The following is a 21,883-nucleotide window of genomic DNA, read 5'->3' on the forward strand; positions in this document are numbered from 1 at the left end:
CAGAGAATGGAAAAATTATTCCCATCATTTATTATATAATTGGAAAAAATTTAAAACCTCATAAACTAGTTAGAGCTGTCAAATTATTTGTAGGAAGCTCACTTAGATGTTGGTACATTTATTTCTAGGCTAAAAAGTAAGAAGATCAACTTTGTGCCAACAGTACAGCCCACATATGCTGAATCTTTCTGGCTTCTAAAGAATCATAAGTATTTCATACAAAGGAAGTGGATCCTTTTAATTTATAACTGGATTAGGAAAATAACTTTCAGCCTTACATTTTGAAGATACCAATTGGATATACACAGCCTTAAAAATATTCAGATAAGCGACTAGATTATTTGCAAGATTCTAGAAGTTGTGATTATTGAAAGATAGGAAAGTGGTTAAGTAAATCATACTGAAAAGGAATTCAAGTGAGATAGTTCTTTGTGCTCAGGTATATTTAAATTTTAATGTGTGAATTCAATTAGTTCAACCAATATTTACTGAGTACCTTCTATGTGATTGGCCTTCTTGTAGACAATAGAGATAAACAGTGAGTAAATTGACAAAAATATTGCCTATAAAGTTTAACCTCTAGTCAGGGGTGGGGGGGATAAAGGCAGTAAGTAATGAAGGTATGTATATATGAGAAGATGCTAAATGCTACTAGAGAAATAAAGACGGAATGGGGATCTCTTTAGGATTACAAAATACTTTATCCAATGTAAGATCAGTTGACCTTCTTATAAACTGTCGACAGAGTTTAAACCAGGATAAATTTACTGGGAGAGAGCTCGGCAATAATCATTAAAAACTTTTAAAAGTTACTCATATGCTTTGACTAGAAATTTGTATTAAGGGATGTGATGAATGAAGCAAATTATGTATTAGGATGTTTATTACATTGATAATTGTGAATAATTGAAAATATTTTCACGATCCAACAATGAAGAATTGTCAGATCTTCAGTGTCCAATATGGTAGCCACCAGCCCCATGTGGATATTTAACTTTAATCGAAAATTAATTAAAATTAACTAAAATTAAATTTTTAGATTTTCAGTTGCACTACCCATGTTTCAAGAGCTCAATAGCCAAGCATAGCTGGTAGTTATCTGCTGAATAGGGGATATTATAGAGCATTTCCAACAGCACAGAATGTTTTTCTGAACATTACTGGCTAAAAACTAGCATTAGTGACATCCATGGAGCTTATTGAACTGCATGTTGCAAGACCTCGACCCCAAGATTCTGATTCTAGATGTAGTGTGTGACACCTGGTGATCTGAACTTTTAACAATAACTACACTCACGCACACTAAAGTCTGAGGTGGTGCATTTCATAGAAAGGCTAATAATATAGGCTTTGAGTTGATTTGAGCATAAGGCAAATGAAAAACAGAACAAAGATGAGATTGGTGAGAGTGGTTTTCAAGCAGTGTTATGGAAAACGCTTTATGTTTGATTGAGCAGCTTACACATTACTTGGTAGATTTGGATTGACTTGAATATAGCTGCAAATTTATAAGCAGAGAAGAGGCACTCTCTGAAGTAGAAAGATTAATTTAGCAGTAGTCGATAAATAGGACTGGTGGGGAAGAGATTGGAGGTGGGTAGAAAACTAGGAGACTATTATTAATTGTTCAGAAAATGGGAAAATGAGATTAAGGCAATAGCAATAGAAATTAAGAGTCACATGGTACAGACTCTTTTGAAGTAAAATCTGGAATTGAAAACTGAAATAAAATATGGTATTGATCCGGGATCAGAATTTCAAGCACCTGTCTTAAAAGGAAAAAGACTAGGGATAAAATTATTTATTACAGTAAAATATTTATTCTAATTTTTAAAAATTAAGTGTTAGGAACGCAAATGCTATGATAGTTGGCCAGGGCTTTCATTATGATAATATTTTAGTAACATAAGGAATAAGGTCACATTGTAAGATGTGAAGACTCTCTTTCTGGTTGTCATACAGAATAAAATACTCACAGAGGGAAAAATTTAGATGAGTCGCCAGCAGATGATTATGAATAAAATAAAATACTTAATATATCAATCAAGTTTTATGATTCTTCACTCTTAGAAATCTTCAGTAATTTCTTTCCAGAGTGATTAGCATTGTTTCTAAGATGATAATAAAAAACCACAATATTATACTTTATATACTTTTGCCACCTCTTATTAAAAGATAGTAATCTAATCATTTAATAATTGGAATATAACTTACAGAATGAATGCATGCACTTAGTTTCATTAAAGGTTTTGGATAATTTATATTCTAATAAGGAGTAGAATTATGAAAACTGAATTATATTTCATAGGAAGTCATGGAGGAAAATAAGATAGTCACAATCTTTAAGCCACTTATGATGATAAATAGAATGGTGAATCTTAAAAAATAAAATACATAACAGGTACATTTGGTTATATAACCAGTTAATTTATTGTCCACATTTCTTACAAAGTGTGCTGATAAGAGTGTTTGATTATTCATAATGTGCTATAGCAGTTTCTATAATCATTCTATGGATCAGAGATTGTGATCTCTTTGTGTCTAGTTTTTCTTTAAACACACATACATTCTCACATACACATACATTTTACATACACACCTGCATTCACATGCACACATAATATATATCAGGTGGTATATATTGGAAATGATATTTTACTGGATTACATATTGTTAGCTATTTGTAGTATATATAATAAATGCTGATTCTAAAGACCATATTTATATAGAATACACAGCTACTTTACAAACACATGTTGGTCACCTTTACCATTATAAATACATTTACTTTTGTAAATGTTCATAAAATATAATTAGTATGAGTCCTATTATATACTGCAGAATTTCCTGTATGTTCTACATAAAAATATTAAACAGCTTTGCTTTTATTATATATCTGACATTGTTCTAACTACTTTAAATATTATTATATTTCCTTAATCTTTATATAGCCCTATGAGATTAATGCTATTATTTCCATTTTATAGATGAAGAAATTGAGGCACAGAAAAGTTAGGTAGCCTATGTAAGGTAACACATCTAAGTGACAGAGCCTCGATCTAAATCAGTCAGTCTGGCTCTAAAGAATGTGCTCTAAAATACTACCATATCGTAGACACTATATATAGTATATATAATAAATATCTATGTCACTTACTTACGTGTGCATATATATGTATGTATATGTATATGGTACACACTGATAATGTTGATGTGCACATTGAATTGTTATTTTTTCTCTTTTTAACATATATATTTATTTCAGATGCTTTGGATTTTCTTAGAATTTAGAATTGGAGAAAACATAATGTACCGAGAGAGAGGGCATGCCGCCGGGAGAAGTCTATGTGGCTGATTGCCCAGAGGCCTCGCAGGGTGGCATTTCCTTGCTGAATTAATGAAGAGCTAGTGCTACTCAGTAGACCCAGACATGATCAGACCTTTTGTAAAGGAAGGACACCAAAATCACCTTGACCTGACCTATGGATCAGAATGCCAATTTGTTAGTCTACTAGAATGTTCCTGTCCCCTAACCATAGCAACTTCTTTGCTGATACCAAGATGTCATTTATGAAGCCAAGGTAACTCTTCCTATTCAAAGAAGCTATTTTCTCAAGTCTGAGTTACTTCATATAAATCCCCGTTCTGGTGTATATAATACTGGGATACATTCTTTAACTGCTCTGTGCCTCAATTTCTCAATCTGTAAAATTCAATGAATCCTGGGACAGGTGGTGATAAAGTTGAGGGGAATGAACAAATATAAAGAATAATTACCTGGAACCGAAATAGCACTACAAGTACAGCTACTGCTAATTATTATATTAATGCTAAACCTTCAGATCAGACATTTACAAACTAAAGTCAAACCTGGTGATTTTGATTAAATACTTGCAATATGTATGTCACAGCAGTTTTCAGGCCGTTCTGCCTACATAAGTGTACGACTGGCTGAAAATCAGTTCTCCTACAGGAGTTTGCTTCAGTGAAATGGCTACAGCAAAATATTTTAGGATTTGGATTAAGTTAGTTTTTGACAGGCTTTGATGAATTGGGCTTTTGGAAAACAGGCCTTTGGGTAATTTCACCACTCAGTGAACTGGCTTTTGGCAAATGGATCTTGCACATTTCTACTTAGAACTTCTTTTTGTGTTATGGTGTATATTCACTTGTAAGGAAAGAAGGGATGTGATAAAACTTGCTCTCAGTAAATGTGGATTTTCAATATAGCCATGTAAGCTTGTCAATTATTAGAATCCATTCTGCTTGTCAACGACAATTTTTTGGTTAAGGTTTTCATATTGCATCCGAAGATTTTTTTTCTTATAATATTTTATTAGGTCATTTATTTTTAGACTCAAAACACATATTTCTCCATATGTTATATTTTGTGATTTGATTCTTTCTAGGAAGTTTTTTTTACTAATTAAAAAAATATATTTTTCATTATTTTGGATAATTCCCCAACTATATCCGTCCTAAACATATTATTTTACCTTTTAAATCTGCCTGTACATAGATACATTGATTTTTCACAAGTTTTGAAATTCCTTAAAGGGAGAAATTATTACATTATTTGTTATTTCAAGGATCTATAAATATGTAACATGTTTTACTGAGTTCTGTAAAAGCTTACTTGCTAAACTCTAATTGACCCTGTAGATAAAATGGTCACTATTTGAATGTTATATTTTATGATGCTTGATGATATTTTAAAACCATTTTCAGGATGAAAGTTCAATAGAAAGTGATGAATTTGATATGAGCGATTCAACACGGATGTCAGCTGTGAACTCTGATCTTAGCTCCAATCTTGAGGAAAGAATGCAAAGTCCTCAGGCTCTTCATGGCCAGCAAGATGGTAAGCCTTTCAAACTGAACAAATAAAACAACAAAAACCTGAGTCAGAGTCAGAATGTATTAAAACAACCATCTTATTCTCTTGTGCCAGTTTTTAATGTTTCTACAGGGACTTTTTCTGTATTCTCAGGTTCTATTATCCACTTTCATTATTTTTGGATTCAAGTACTTTGTTCAAAAGTAGGGTGACAGACTGATTTATAAACAGATGTTAATTATAAAAATCAAGCTTGCCCACGTTTTGCTCCCTGAATACAAAACGTGTTGTGTCAGTGTAGTTTTGGTTTCTGTGATGTTTCCTAGCTTTGCTTTCTTGAGCTATAATAATTAAGCATTTAAAAATAATCAAAAGAGTAATTTGGATGTTTTAATTTTCCTAAAAGACAAAATTGTAATTAAAAAACAATTTCTATAAAAGGACAGTTTTATCAAAGTGATTTTGCTGGGTAAGAAGATTTTTTTTATATAAATTTATTTTTTATTGGTGTTCAATTTGCCAACATATAGAATAACACCCAGTGCTCATCCCGTCAAGTGCCCACTTCAGTGTCCGTCACCCAGTCACCCCCACCCCCTGCCCTCCTCCCCTTCCACCACCCCTAGTTCATTTCCTGGAGTTAGGAGTCTTTATGTTCTGTCTCCCTTTCTGATATTTCCCACACATTTCATCTCCCTTCCCTTATATTCTCTTTCACTATTATTTATATTCCCCAAATGAATGAGAACATATAATGTTTGTCCTTCTCCGACTGACTCATTTCACTCAGCATAATACCCTCCAGTTCCATCCACGTTGAAGCAAATGGTGGGTATTTGTCATTTCTAATGGCTGAGTAATATTCCATTGTATACATAAACCACAGCTTCTTTATCAATTCATCTTCCGATGGACACTGAGGCTCCTTCCACAGTTTGGCTATTGTGGACATTGCTGCTATAAACATCGGGGTGCAGGTGTCCCGGCGTTTCATTGCATCTGTATCTTTGGGGTAAATCCCCAGCAGTGCTATTGCTGGGTCGTAGGGCAGGTCTATTTTTAACTCTTTGAGGAACCTCCACACAGTTTTCCAGAGTGGCTACACCAGTTGGATAAGAAGATTTTTGCTGGGATTTTGAGTTACTTTATTCAGCTGTAAAGGGAAAAAAGAAAATCATTATCTCTTATTCTTGGGTCTATTGACAATTCCTGAATTTCCAATTGTTCTTGATAGGAAGAAAACTACATATATAAAGAAAGTAGACTGGAAGTTAATTGTTTAGGTCTACTATTTGTACAGATCTTTAAAAATTATCTTTGTAGATTTCTATCTTTGTAAGTATAGAATTATGTATGAAAGTTAAATTTGAACCTTACTATGGTAATTGTGAGTTAAAATGAAAGGTAATAAATAGAAGGCAAATGGCCAGTTTTATTCAACATTAGTTTGTTGTTCCTGTAATTAACAAGTTTACATGAATTTTTTTTTGACTGAAGTTTTGTGCCTACATCTGTAGGTAGGGAAATGAAACTTTTTTCTTGCTTTCTCTGACACTTGCTATTAAAAACTGGTTGTAAAAGATTGCTGCATTTCTAGCTTCTGTTAGTGATCTGTTTTTGCTGTCAAGATAAAAAATCCCTAGTCTGGGTGACGGACACTGAGGTGGGCACTTGACGGGATGAGCACTGAGTGTTATTCTATATGTTGCCAAACTGAACACCAATAAAAAAAAAATTATAAAAAAAAGAAAAAAAAAAGAAATCCCTAGTTTTAAGTGTACCAAAAGTTCGAAACACATGGTGGCAAGGGTGTTTCTTTTTCACACTTCAGATTAATCTAAAAGATATTGGTGTCTTTGGCATGAATTACAAGGAAGGAGGAGTGCATCGATCAGTTGGCTTTTTTGTTGTTGTTGTTGTTGTTATTTATTTATTTATTTATTTACTTTGATCGGTTGGGTTTAAAAAACATCTCACCCACTAGAGTAGCATAGCTATTGGGATAAAAAGGATATTTACTTGCATAATTTCTAAGAATGAAATTTTTCTGGTTTGGTTGTCTTTTTTCTTTTATAATATGAGTGGACATCTTTTATTCATATTTTTTATTGGAAATTGTTTAGCACTGACATCCTAGAATAACAGAAATATATATCAGTGATATATTTTTCACTCCATTTGTATTTATTCGTGTGTTTTGCTTATTTGTACCACCCTCTTTTTTAGTCTATAATTCTGGAGAATGCAAGAGGCTGTGTCCTATGATGGAAGTTCACTGTTTTCTTGTTTGAAGTTGTCAGTTGTGGATCTTTGGCTAGGGAATAGCTAATGTGATACAAATTTACATTGATTTCAATAAAATTCAATGGAATAATTTCAAATATTATTTACTCTGAAGGGAAAGTGCTTCTTCATCATATATGGATGTATGCCTCAAGGATAGGGACATATCTTGTCATTTCTTCTGTAGTCTAAGCCTAAGTCTTGCCTAAGTCTTCCGCTGTATAAATGCCTTTTCCACACATTTCTCACTGAGTTTTCTTTTGCGAGCCCTTCTTTTCTTCTCCTACATACGAGTCTGCTGTAATGAAAGTCATCTTTAGAAAGCCTCCATTGATCCCATTGTGATCTTAAGTTCAGTGTCCCATTTCTCTCCACCATTCCCACAACATATTTTCCAGCAAAACTCATTTAAAAAGTTGTCTCATTATCTCTGCTTTCTCCCCTCTACTCTTTCTGCTCATCTCTGGTAGGCTTTCATCCTTGCCACTTCACATTGGAGAGCCCTAGAGTGCAGCCCTCAACTCTCTCCTCCACTATGTTCACTCTCATGTAGATGATCACATGGAATCATGTAACTTTTAATGCCATTTATACCCTGATGAATCCCAAATTTATTTCTCCAAGCCCTGGTATCTTTCTTGAGTTCAGGACTATCTCCCCCCAGAAACCTAAATTTTAATATTCTTTAGAAGATTTATCATTGTATAAAATATTATATTTCTTATTTATTAGCTGTTTCTCTTCTAAAATACAACTGCTATATTAATGAATAGATCTTATGCTTTTGATTTTCCTTAGTTGCTCATTAGAGGTGGTTCTTACTTGCCCCATTATTTAAAAAATGAAAATATAATTTTATCATCATTATTTGACACATAAGCTTTACCTATTCTTTTAACTTTTCAAAAAATTTCTCCTTTCCCTTGACAATAGCATTATCCTAGGTAATCTGGATTGATGAACTACTGTATCATTCTATTTTCCCTATACTTATTCACACATATACACACATGAACACACCCAGGCATGCACACAAACATATGTACATACTCAGAAGATTTATCATTCTTTTATAAAAATAAGTTTATATTGTTTATACAACTCTGTATCTTGTTTTTCTCATACAATGTCACCTTTTGTTTAGAGCTTCCTATATACTAATATATATGTATATTATAAAAATGTATATATATATATATATGAGTGTGTGTGTGTATAAAATGGTGAGCAAAGACATGGTCCCTACCTTCATGTAATATACAATCTAAAGGAATAAAAGTATACATGATATCACTCACATTTGATTACTTTTCATCTAACCAATGTGGGGAAATTCCAGTCTCTATAAAAATAATAATTCATAGTAGTAATACTTGTAGTTTGTATCTATCTTCCTTAAATAGTGAAGACTCTGAGTGCTAGACATACACTGGATCTAGGGTGTATTACTTTCTTGTACATGGTGTACATTGATATTTGAGAGACTAGGGACTTGTGATATAACAAATCCAATTTTGGGTGGGCAGTCCACATGCAGCATCAACCTAGAATAGTCTAGTCCAAAACTTCTCAACTTGGGCACTATGGACACAGCATTCATTGTTGTGGGGGATGTTCTGTGCCTTGTAGGGTGTTTCACAGTGTCTCTGGCCTTAACTCAGTATGTTAGTATTAAAATCTGTCTCCCAGATTGTAACAACCAGAAATGTCTCAGCCATGGCAAATGTCCCATGGGGGTTATATCTCCCTAAGTTGAGAACAACTTGTATAGACAGAGAAGGAGGGTCTGGGTAAGAATCCAGTAAGATGGAGATTAAAGAGACCCAATGAAGAGGAGTTTAGAAGTGAAGATTGGAGAAGAGTCTAGGAAGTTCATTCAGTCCACTTTATGAGATAATGGAAGTGTTCTATATTCATGCTGTCTAATACCATAGTCACTGCCATGCTGCAGCTGTTGAGTACTTGAAATATTGCTCGTACAACTGAGGGACTAATGTTAATTTTCACTTGATTTAATTTTAATTAATGTTAATGTTAATTTAAATAGTTGCATGTGGATGGTGGCCACTGTATCAGATGTGGAGTCTAGAATATTGCTTTACTCTGACTTGGCAGTTAAATGTCTTTCTCTGTAGCCATGGGTTTGATGTATCTAAAGTCTTTAGAGAAATTGTTGGTGAAACTCATATTTTAACAGTCAGCTGGAACCCCAGCTTAATATATGAATAATATAACATTTTAAATATTATTTCTTTTTTTATTTTTTTTAGATTTTATTTATTTATTCGTGGGAGACATGGTGGGGGCGGGGAGAGAAGCAGAGGCACAGGCAGAGGGAGAAGCAGGCTCCATGCATGGAGCCTGACATGGGACTTAACCCCGGTTCTCCAGGATCATGCCCTGGGCTGAAGGCAGTGCTAAACTGCTGAGCCACCCAGGCTGCCCACATTTTAAATTTTAAATTAAAAGGTTCTATTTTCTTTAATACTAAATGATTAATTTATTATTGTAAAGAAATTGAAATATTGTGATTTTTAGAAATCCTTCCCTATAATTATAACACAGGTAGGTATAACAATGTTTTTGTTAGGCATCATATAAAATGGAGAGTTAAAAATTCCTTTTTAAAGTTTTTTTCCTCACTGTGCTTATGAAAGATTTTCAATCTAATCAATACCAAGGGAAAAAATATAAATTCATTTGAGGGATACATGTATACTGTGTGTGTTGGAGAAAAAGAGGAAAAGAAGAGAAATATCTTGTCTCTTGACATCAGGCTAGATAATTAGGTAAAGGTCAAGAAGACACAAATCAGAATGAAGAATTTAGGAAAGGGAAAAATTGATGTATAATATTCAGCTTCTTTTGTTTATTGTAAGCTTATAATGCTTCTCTAAGTCAATAAAATATAAAGGTAAAAATGTGAAAAATCTCTGAATCTTAGCATAGTAAGTATTTAACCTATTTTACCTTTAAAATACTGAGATATAATTGACATATAACATCATATTAGTCTATGGTATATGACATAATGGCTCACTATAGGTATTTATTGTGAAATGATCACAGTAAGTCTAGTTAACATGCATCACCATACATAGTTACATTTTTTTCTTGTCATGAGAACTTTTAGAATCTTCTCTTTTAGCAACTTTGAAATATATAATACAGAATTATTAATTATAGTGACCATGATGTAAATTATATCTCTAGAATTTATTTATTTTATAACTGGAAGCTTGTATCTTTTAGCCACCTTCACCTGATTTTGAGTAAAATATATTAAGCTATGTAAAACTTTTTTGCAGACTTCAAGTAATACCTGTAAGCTAAAATCACTTAAAGATTGAATAATCACTTGAGTTAATCATAAAGTAGGAGGTTCTTGGAGCTATCATGAAATATATCGTGAAATATAAGTAGCTAATTGTGAAAGAGGCTCCCTTATGCAATGGCTGTGGTTTACAGAATTCCAAAAGGCATTCCTGATCAAAGAACTTGAAAGATGCTCTTTATTCAAGTGTTCATCAGTTTGTGTCTTGTTCTACCATCCATTTAAATGGATTATAAGTAGAAATGGGCTCATGTAGGTTTCTGTCTTTGAATCCAGATTCTAGAAATTTGTGGGAACATGCCATAGCTCAAAAAGTATTCTTTTTTTTCCTAATTATTTATTTTATTCTCAATTCTCAAAATTCTCCAAACAGCTGATTTGTTTGTTGTTGTCTGAAGTTAAAGGATGTCTGGCAAAATAAAAGTGTCACATTTAGAGAAAGACTTGAAAGTTTCAGTTCAAAATAAACATTCAACTTCATTTGATAGAAGTATACTTTTCTAAGAGACATTTTACTTTTCTGAATTCATACTATGTTGTATACTATTGATAGCTTTGCAAGAGAATATTTGTACTTTATTAGTCTCAAAAATATTAGATAATCAGCAGAGGATTTCTGTTTTTTTTTTTTTTAAGTCACAACAAATTGTTGTATTTTTCCCCTTTGCCCTTTTTTTTAAAGATTATGAGAGTACAAGGTGAAGTTGAGATACCTCCTTTAACTCTGCATATTATCAGCTTTTAAAGTAAGGAATTGCAATAGAAAAAATATGTGGAATTTTAAAAATTATTTTGTTCATGACATTACAGAATATTTTGCTCTTGGGAGCATGTCCCCATATTGTCTCTCAACTCAGTAGAGATTTTTTTTATAATAGTTTTTTGTTTTGTTTTGTTTTGTTTGCAGTATTTGGTACTTCATTCATGTGTCAAACAATGACTTCTTTATGCATTTGAAACCTTAACAAACAGCATCTTATGTGCCATCTAAAGGATTGTAATATTTAAAACCAAAAAAGAGGGAAAAGGACTTGAGAATTAAGAACTCTTTTAATGAGTTCATTAATACTTCAGGGTCTACACATGATGGATGGAAAAAACTACTTAAGGCAACTTTTTCTTTCAAAAATATGTTTGGTAATTCTATCATCATGAGAAATGCAAAGTTCATTTACATAGTTTAAAAATCTCCCCCTTTCTGCATATTTATATTCTAGAAATGTTTTAATATGCTTCAATTGGTCAGACCATTTTTGAGAAACAGAAAAAAATTGAATTGGAACTTAGTGGTTAACCTGCATATAAATATTAAACTACAACGTATATATAATGTATATTATATGTAATCTATACACATACATACACATACAATCATGTTTAATTATAGAAACTGAAGAATTTTAGGTTTTAGATCATGGCTGAAAACAGGAAAATTGTTTACCATAAATATCACTTTAGTGAAAAATATTTTATAGGTTATAAATATCTTATAGGTTAATTAAATAATAGGTAAGTATTCTGCATTCTAATCATTTGAATTGCATATCTTTGAGTAAAATCATAACTTTCCTTTAAAAACCTGGCTTTCAGGATCCAAAAGGTCAGAAGACAGTTTCTGAAAGTCAGAAAAGTATCTTGTTTTCAATTGTTAGAAAAAAAAAAATTGAATCCCACTGATGTCTACTTAGTCTTTCAAAGTCTAGTTTGTTTAGAACAAATGACTAGAACAAATATCCCTCTCTAGAATCTAGGATTAAATTTCTATTTCCAGGAATGCAGTTATTTTATTTGTTAACACTAGTCTAGAACACTTTTCCTTTATAATAATCCATAGTGTACTGACTTCCAAAGTGTTAGTAACAAACCCATTGAAACAACATTTCCATGTGAAATACTTTTCCAAGATTCTTTGAGCCCCTTTGGATTCTGTAATGGAGAGCTTTGCTTCTTACTATGACATATGATACAGCAGTAACCCCCTAGAGCATATTTGGGAGCTAGTTAGCCAAAAAGGAGGCAAATGTCCTATTCAGATGTAAAATTTAGTAAGTACGTTATTTAGAGCCTTGAACATACTTAGGTAAGGGTAAGTAGTGAGAGACCCAATATTTCATTATTCATTCAACAAATACCTGTTGAACCCAAGAATGAGCTACACAATGGGATTATAAGCATGAACATGACATGTAAACTTTACCTCATGAAATTGCCATATAGGTTTAACCTAATAGTTCAAGCTCTAAAATAAATTAGAACATGAAGAGTATGAAAAAGCAAACTGTTTTTGAAGTTGAGATTTCTGTTTCAGAACAATGATGTATACCCATGTGCATTGTGTATAGCTTGACTCAGACATTTGTAAAATGACCATAAATAGCCCTGTTTTAAGTGAAAACAGAAAGGAGTAAATTTAAAAATAATAAATTAGTTGTGAGATAAGTAACTGGATAAAGAGATATAGTAGTGGAAGTTTTACTTTTCTTCCATCCTAATTTAGATTTTTTAAAAAATATTTTATTTATATACTTGAGAGAGAGAGACAGAGAGAGCATGAGCTGCGGGAGGGGCTGAGAGAGAGGGAGAAGCAGACTCCCCATGGAGCAGGGAGCCCATGCGGGGCTCAATCCCAGGACCCTGGGATCAGGACCTAAACCAGTGAGCTGAAGGCAGACACTTAACTGACTGACCACGTAGGCACCCCGTCCTAATTTAGATTATATACTGAGTTGGCAGCACAGATTCCTACCTGAGGAATATAACTAAAAAGCAAAACAAAACGCACAGCAGATTCATGGGACCACTTCAAATGGGATGACTAAGACAATCATGTGGAAAAGGCATGGAGCCAGTGTTCCAGAACATACTTTTATACTTCTCACATTTGTACCTGGCAGTTCTGGAGTGTCAAGATGGCAACAGTCTCCAGAGTATCGAGTCACGTGGATATGGTCACGCTCAATGCTATTTTTGGCCACTGTTACCTTCTGAGTGAGGATTGATATGCATGGGTTTCAGTTAATGCTGTTTTCTTAGTTATGACAATTGTTGTGTACTGCAATTTTTTAATACTTCTGAAAATGTTCCTCCACTCATCTACTAAGTTTTACAATCTGTTTGCAGTCTTTTTTATCTGAGTACTGCACACATTTGGATTTAATTTTAGAACATACACACACACATAGCATTCTAACTGCTGTATATATGTGAATAAAATTTTATTAAAAGTATGTTTGTAACTAAAATTGCATCTAATTTAGCCAAATGGGATAGTTTCAAGTAATTATTAAAGCATATAAAGCAGCAATAAAAGCAATTACTATTCACCATTTAATTTAGTTGAAAAATCTAATAAAACATGTTTTTAATAAAAATGATGTAAAACAGTATACTTAATACAAAATTAAATTTAGTGGTTAATTTTTTATGATGGTGAGTTTTAATTAGAAAAGCTATTAAAATTTTTTTATGCAGAACACCAAATTCCCTATTGATGTAATGTTGTCTTGTGTAAGTGACTTTCTTTGTTCCAAAACTTTGTTTTCTTTTAGTAGTTTCTAATTGTTTAGGAAATTTTGCATAAAGCAAAAAATAGTTAAAAGGATTATTTTATATAAATGTAATAAAATATTTGACTTCCCGAATTGAATCTGTTCTTGATGGTATTCTCAATTTTTAAGTTGCATACACTTGTGGGATTAAAATACCTAAGAATGATACAATGCTGTTAGTTTTTCAAGTTGTTCTAATGCCAAATTTAAAAACAATTTACATGATAAACATTTAATTAATTATTCTGCATTGAGGTGGTTACACCGATAAAGTTTTTAGAAAGCTTTCTCTTCATGGCAGTTCTATAAAAAATATATTATGATTTTCAGAAATATAAAATATCTTTATACGTAATATAAGGAAGATAGAGAATTAGGTGGAATGTTTCTATGAATTGGAGGAATTTCAATTGCTAGATTCTTTTAAATATTATGTGTGTGCGTGTGTGCGCGTGTGTACGTGTGTGTGTGTGTGTGTGTATGTTTAATCATTTGAAATTGTTTTTAGGCAGTTACTCTATTTCCAAAAGCAGAAGAATAGCAGTGGGGCTTACATGTAAAACATAAGTATGGAAAAAAGATGCATAGTTATGCATTTACTTTAAATGCTTTTGTAAGGGATATTTTCTTATATTTAGGGTGATCATATTTAAAAGTTTACTTTTATCTTGAATTAAAATTCTGCTTCTTGATACTTTACTGATATTATATAAGTGATTTTTCATATAAGTGAGTACTTGTTTAGAAATTTAGTTTATTGATTTCAGTCTAAAGCTTGCTGTGCACTCCAGACACCAATCCAATCTTAGCTAGTTCCTGGACCTCTGGAAAATTAAGGGAAATTGGCTAGCTTCCAGTCTTGATTTGGAGAGTCTAATCTGATCAGTGAAGGATGTCAGATTAATTTGGAATTTTAATTCTGGGTTAGTTCTTTGTTTTGAAGTATTATTCTTTTGCTTTGTCATGATCTTTCTGACAGTGTTCACTAGACCATGCATGATTACATGGATCCAACATTCAATTTTTTAGCACCTCCAGGGGATGCCAAAATTCTGGTAGGACCAAGTAGCAGATTACTAGACCCTTTGTCCTTGAATATGAGTTTTGTCTGTCTGATAATGCATAAATAAGACAAGAATGCACATGATACCAAAGAGATGTTAGAAAGTGCATATATTATGAATATTTATTAAAATAAATTTTGAACTTATAAGTTCATGTATCCAGTTATATTATAGAATCAGAACTGCTTGAAATTTACCAATTTGAATGTTTAAGTAGTTTTTTTTTCCCCAAAAAACTTGTGTTTGTTTTTACTACCACCTGGCTAACCTTTGTAAATTCTTACTGTAAAGTCAACACCATGCTGTGTTTCTTTACAACTTTCTTGTGGGTAAGTGTGGGTCATCTAGCTACTACTTAAAAAAAACAAACAAACAAACAAAAAAAAGGTTTACAGAGATCATAATTAGATGATAATTCATGAAGGAAAGAATAGTCAGAGGCTATTGAAGAAAAACAATGGAAAGGATACTTCATTATAAATTTATAGTATAATTGTTTTCTTATCACTCCTTTATTTGACTGGGAACACCTGCAGGCAGGAACAGTACATCATCTGCATCCTTGCACCCTGTCTTTGGAGTCAAGAACAGTGTTTGACATGTTATAAGATGTAGTCTTTGAATTGAAATAGTGTTTGAAATTTCTTCCCCATCTGCTTGCTTCTGAGGTGGAAGTTCACTCAACTCTTAGACTTAGTCTTTCTTGCCAAAAAAGAGATAGGCAGCTGACTTCCTTGCCCATGAATGAATATTTTGTCCTTTTCGCATCTCACTTTGGGGTTTCTGACGCTTATTGCTGTCTCCCTCATCTACTGCCCAACCCATTGAGGAACAATGGAATAAAAAAGTAGCTTGGAAATCTTCAAGCGAAGTCATTAAGGAGGCAGCAGGAAGACACTATTAAGTTTAAATATTGACACCTGATTTCTCATACCAGCTCTTCCAGTAACTAGTTTTGTGGCCTTACTTAAGAATTATTAACACCTTGGGGCAACCATTTCTACATCTGTAAATGGGAAGGAAGCTCAGATAACCTCTAAGATTTATTCTAGTCCTAGAACACTCTAAGTATTCACCTTTTTAGGATTCTCTTTCTCATCTATAATGTTTTCTGTTGTTTTCATCCTGACAAAACACTTTCCTTTAAAAAATAAGTGGGACTCTATTGTTTTATTTTTTTTTTTAAGAATTATTTATTTGAGAGATAGAGAGTGTGTACATGCATGTGTGAGTGTGAGCCAGGGGAAGGACAGAGGAAGAAGGAGAGAGAATCTCAAGAAGACTCCCCATTGAACATGGAGCCTGACTCGGGGCTCAATCTTTCTACCCTGAGATCATGACCTGAGCCAAAATCAAGAGTCAGATGCTTAACCTACTGAGCCATCCTGGGGCTCCTTTATCATTTTCTATATATCCTTAAACTACTCTAAGTATTTTCTCAGGCTAGAGGAAGGGATTAAGGAATAATGGAGACACCGTCATCCTTCTCCCAACTTCTCGTCATCATTCCCATATTTAAAGAGCCATTTCATTTATTTTTTTTTTAGTTTTTATATAAATTCCAGTTAGTTAACACACAGTGTAATATTAGTTTCAGCCATCTTAATTCCAGGCTGTTTATTTATATTTATATTTATATTTATATTTATATTTATATTTATATTTATATTTATTTATATTTATATTTATATATTATATTTATATGTAACATATACTATATATAATAATTTATATATTACATTTTATATATTACATTTTAATTCCAGGGTGCATATGTGTGTGTGTGTGTGTGTGTGTATATATATAGAGAGAGAGAGAGAGAGAAAGAGAGAGAGTGTATTAGGAAACCAGGGTGATTACTGAAGGAGCAGACTTCCCAGTTTCCCTCCAATCTTGACTACAAGATATTCCAGAGTTCAGAGTTACTTTGTCTTGTTTTTGCTGCCAATCTTCCATGCTTTTGGTAAGAAACTACAGTCAACACAGAGGCTGGTAGATATTACCAATATGTGAAATTAATTCTCCTCTCTTTCCCCCTCTTCTTTATGAACATCATGCTTAAGAACCCTTATTCCTTCCTGAATATATGTATATAGAATGTGCATATTTATGTATGAGTGGTTATGTGTGTATTTAGAGAGAGAAACAAAGGGGGGAGAGAATAGCTGTGTGTGTGTGTGTGTGTGTGTGTGTGTGCAAGGGATGAGAGAGTGAGGGAGGGACAGAGAGAGAAAGGGAGGAGGATTTAGGTTTAGTACTTTCAACAATTATGATTATTATATTCTTTGAAACACTTTTCATAAAATTTATCCTGAGCTCCTAAGGTACTGGAGGGTTTCTTAGAATTTCCTTTAACAGCAGCATCACTGAAGCTTTGACAACCTTCAATGTCTATATACATTTCAGAAACTTTGAGATTTTTGGCAGTCAAGTATCAATCAGCACATCTCTCAGTCTGGGGATTTATTTCACTAACATATCATTATTGCTACTGCATAATAACATCTTGGAGAATACATTCTAGCATCATACAGAATAAAAAACACAACTCATCACTGCTTAGCTCTGTCTTTATTCAAATCTATGATAAAGCAATCAAGAAAAATCAGATTAGCATTATAGGTACAGGGGAGGGTTAGTACACTGAACAATGATGCCAGGGTTCTAAATTGGGCTCAGTGAGAACATACTTACTTAACGCATGTCAACGACATCAGCAGTTTGTTTATCTAAAATGTGATGTGCATAATTCTATTTTTGGATCGATGAGAAACATCTAGTCTCTCATCTTAATTTAACCATCTGAAATCAAATTGTTGTAAGATATTTCCAACAGAAAGTGATGATAGGTGGTGACAAGAACTGTCTTGATTGCTTACTGTATGCCAGGCGCTGCCCAAGAATTAACTTTTCAGATTTTCGCAACAATCCTATGAGGTACAAACTGTTATTGTTTTTATGGTATAGATGAGGACATTGAGGCTACATAACTAGTCTGTCATTATCCAACTGCAAAGTGGTAGAAACAAGATCAGAGCATAGATCTGGAGCCTATGTCTTTAAAGATGGGTTTTTAAGTTGCCACAAGCCCACCTCTCTAACCATTGCATTTATCATGTTCTGTAGCCTAGGCTTGCTTACGCACATTATTTTATGCCATGCATGTTCAACTATCTCATCATGTTTTTATTTTTTGAACAGGGAATTAATATTGGGGTTCATATTTTAGTATTGCCTGTGCTTTTAAAACTGTCTATAATAGCTACTTGTAGATGTTTTCTTGTACTTTCCTATTTTCATGCATGTATCTTCTTTGCTTCCGCATTGTTATAAAGGAATTAAAATATTCTTTCTAGCCATTGTAATCTATTGGTTTTATATAGCTTTCTAAAAGGAGTAACAAACTTAAAATGTTTATTTCTATAACACCTCTTGACAATAATTGTCCTGTTTTTAAAATTCATATTTCCTTTTATCTGTTAAATACGTAATTGACTTTTGATGATTTCTTTCATTTCCCCCTATTCTTCCCTTTTTGGAAAGGACAATAAGAAATTATGATTGACCTCCTCTAGTGCATTCATTATTTCATATCTTCTCATTTTACTTTACTGTGCTTTATTCTAAATAATAAGAGCAAGCTTTCGGAGAAGGGGGAAAAAAACACTTTTCATTCATGACTATCCACTCATGCCAATAATGATTTATCTTATAAGCTTTTTTGGGGAAACATTTCAGTTTTGCTTTGTGTGACTAACAATAAAGTGTACACTTTTTGATGAAGAGTACCATTTTTCTACATAAAGCATCCAGATGAATAGGCTATTTTGAAGTATCAATCATACAGGGTGCATATCTTAACATACTTTATAGCAATAATACATTAATCTAATAAAGGCATTTTTGAAAGACTGTTAAAGGGTGCATAAATGTGGAAATTATACAGATTAAATTGGGTAAACTTATATAATAATGGTACATTCAGCCATACATAAATGTGAATAAATTAAAAAAATAAAACATCAAACTTCAAAAGAAGGCTTTTAATATTATAAATTGAAATCTCTTGCATTTGTGAAAAGAATACAACTAGATCAGTAAAGGTTACTAAATGCTCATGAGATATTGTGGCTTTGAGAATATATATTGAGTGAATTGAAGGTTAATAGAGCCAGTTACCACTTGGGTATATTTTTTGTCTGGTGATTATAAATGTCCCTCCATGTTCATAGGGCTTGTCAACTGGCCAATCTATAAATAGACTGGCTTTTGCATTTGCATCTATAGATAAGAACCCATTCATATCTTCTTAAAAAGAAGACTATAAAATGTTATTCTGGAAGTGAAACTTTTGCAAATAAATTAAGTATTTTGACTACCTTTTGAAAATGTTTTGTACCCCATCATGGTGATATTATAATAATGTCATTCAGTTTAATAATCAAAATGATTGGGCACCTGGGTGGCTCAGTCGATTAAGCATCTTCCTTTGGCTCAGGTCATGATCCCAGGGTCCTGGGATTGAGCCCCACATTGGGCTCCCTGCTCAGTGAAGAGCCTGCTTCTCCTTCACCCTCTGCTGCTCCCCCTGCTTGTGCTCCCTCACTCTCTTGCTCTGTCAAATGAATAAAATCTTTAAAATAATGATCAAAATGGTTTATTGGGTCACATATTATTCTCATTTCAAAATTAAACCCTGTCTTTTGTTTTCTTTCCATTAAACTATTCTTTTTTGTTACTAAATATAATGTTTTGCCTTGTTAAGCAAGTATTTACTAAGAATTCTTTATAAGGCAGATTCCAAGCCATTATGAAAGATGACAGTGGACAAGGATGTGGTACAATGGACAGTGGTGGGCTAGAGTTCACAGGACCAAAGCGTAGATCCCAGTTCTGTGATATAACATGTCCTGATGCATTCCATTTCACATATGTTAACCTAAAGGTCCTCCATTTTAAGGTAATATTTGCCTTCTTAACCTCACAGAATCTATGACAGAAACCAATAAGATAATATGGCTATTCACAAATATTGATTGACCAGCTTCTATATGCCAGAAGTATAAAAAGTGCTTGAAATTTGGCAGTGGGCAAAATAAAAAAAGACCCACACTATTAACATTGATGTATAGACTGGTAGTGTGGGGACATAAGAGTAAATTTGTGATTACAAATTATGACAACCACTCTGAATGGAAGGAGCCACATGAGAGAGAATAACAGTGGCGCTGATTTAGCCTGGCCATGGGAGAGCTAGAAATGCCTTTTAGAAAAAGTGACATAGGTCCAGAAGGTGAAAAACAGTTCACAGGTGAAGAAAGGCATAAGAACACCTTGGACAGAAACCTGCATGAGCAAAATAATGTGCTTTATAAATTGTTAGGTATAATGGGGCCATATTTTGATATTAAACTATGTATGCTTGGTTTTTCAAATTCTTTTACTTCTGCTTACCACATCTCCTTTTAAGCAGAGTCCAGGGCTTTTCAAATGAACTGCCCTTAGGCTAAGCATGTTACAGAAAGAATAAAGAATCAATTGTTTGGTTTTTGAGTACTTAAGTTGATATTTTAAAATTAATAGCATAGATATGCATCTTTAAAAGCAATGACTTTGATCAGTGAGATCCAAACATAGAATAGAATTCTAAGAAATTGGCTTTAAATAGAAGCAAAAGCCTAGAGGCCTGGATGAATAAATTATAGAAAGGAGAAGAATGCATAATAAGAACTTTTTTCCTCCCCAAAGAAGTTAACCTTCCTACTGTATGTGGGAAAGAGCAATTTAGAGAGATGAGCTGCATGGTTCTCTGAAAAAAGCCTAGTGGCCATGGCCAGGGCAGTGGAGTAATTGGAATATTCTTGAAGGATAAAAGAACAGAGTTCTAAACCCAGGGTATTGTTAGGGTGGCCACAAACCTCATAGAGAGATGCCCTGTGTCCAACATGGTATCTGAAGAGTGCAGTACTTAGCATGAGGCACTTAGGTGATAGGCTAAGGGAAAATCTCACAGATGCCCTGGCTAGCATGGTTGGGGTAAGGTGGCAGGAAGAAGCAGCCAAGAGGTCTGGTGAACTGTAAGAATCTCTGAGATTGAGTGGACCAAGTCCCAAATCTACTATTTGGAAGCTCTGGCAGAGGTATGGTTATCATTAGCAGATTCCACAAGGATAGGCATCTGGTGAGAAGGTTACTCTTCCATGCAGGACGAGGAGGACAGAATAAGTTGGCCTCCTTTTCTTTCTCAGGCTTCCAAGCTTCATTCACTATCATGTCACTGAGATTCCTAAAGGAGAAGGAAAAGGAGTGCTGGTGGTTAGAATCCTGAGAAGTTTACAAGGCAGAGTAGTTCTACAAAAAAAAAAAAAAAAAAAAATGAGTTTTTCACTGGAATGACCAAGCATCCTTCATGGGCCATATATTTCCCTACCTGACGAGCAGTGGGGCAATAAAGTGAATTCAGTTAAAAAAGGAAGATGCCCCTTTTTGTACACTTGAGTTGGTGACCATGTCAATTTAAACCAGTTCTACATGGAATATAGATATTGAGAGTAATCATCATTAAATTTGGGGCAGAGCTTAGAAGTTAACATTCTAAAGTAGCTTCACAGTTATCTTAAATTTATCATCCTGAGCAATATTCTTCCTTTTTTAATGCCTTCTAGGAAATTGGAAAGCAGGTCCATTTTGTACGTACATTCTTTTATAAGTAATCAGTAGGCATTTCAGAAATCCACCTCCAAAGCAAAAGATCTTTTAAAACTATGCTATTTTGATCCCATGTGAGTAATTCTTTTATATTGGCTTATTGTGATAT

General features: G+C 33.3%; 1 protein-coding gene across 14 annotated transcripts in view; it reads left to right on the forward strand.

Annotated features, from left to right (window-relative positions):
* NOL4 (nucleolar protein 4) overlaps positions 1 to 21,883 on the forward strand; it is a 521,655-nt gene that overhangs the window by 253,302 nt on the left and 246,470 nt on the right. For 13 of the 14 annotated variants that reach the window (XM_038543558.1, XM_038543556.1, XM_038543559.1 and 10 more), the window contains one exon: positions 4,729 to 4,861. In XM_038543558.1, the coding sequence (XP_038399486.1) occupies positions 4,729 to 4,861 (133 nt within the window). Of the gene's footprint in view, positions 1 to 3,393; positions 3,582 to 4,728; positions 4,862 to 21,883 lie in introns of those variants that run through there. The other variant, XM_038543565.1, reaches the window with a different exon arrangement.

Source organism: Canis lupus, chromosome 7 (genome assembly GCF_011100685.1).
Source record: "Canis lupus familiaris isolate Mischka breed German Shepherd chromosome 7, alternate assembly UU_Cfam_GSD_1.0, whole genome shotgun sequence".
NCBI classification, from domain to species: domain Eukaryota; kingdom Metazoa; phylum Chordata; class Mammalia; order Carnivora; family Canidae; genus Canis; species Canis lupus.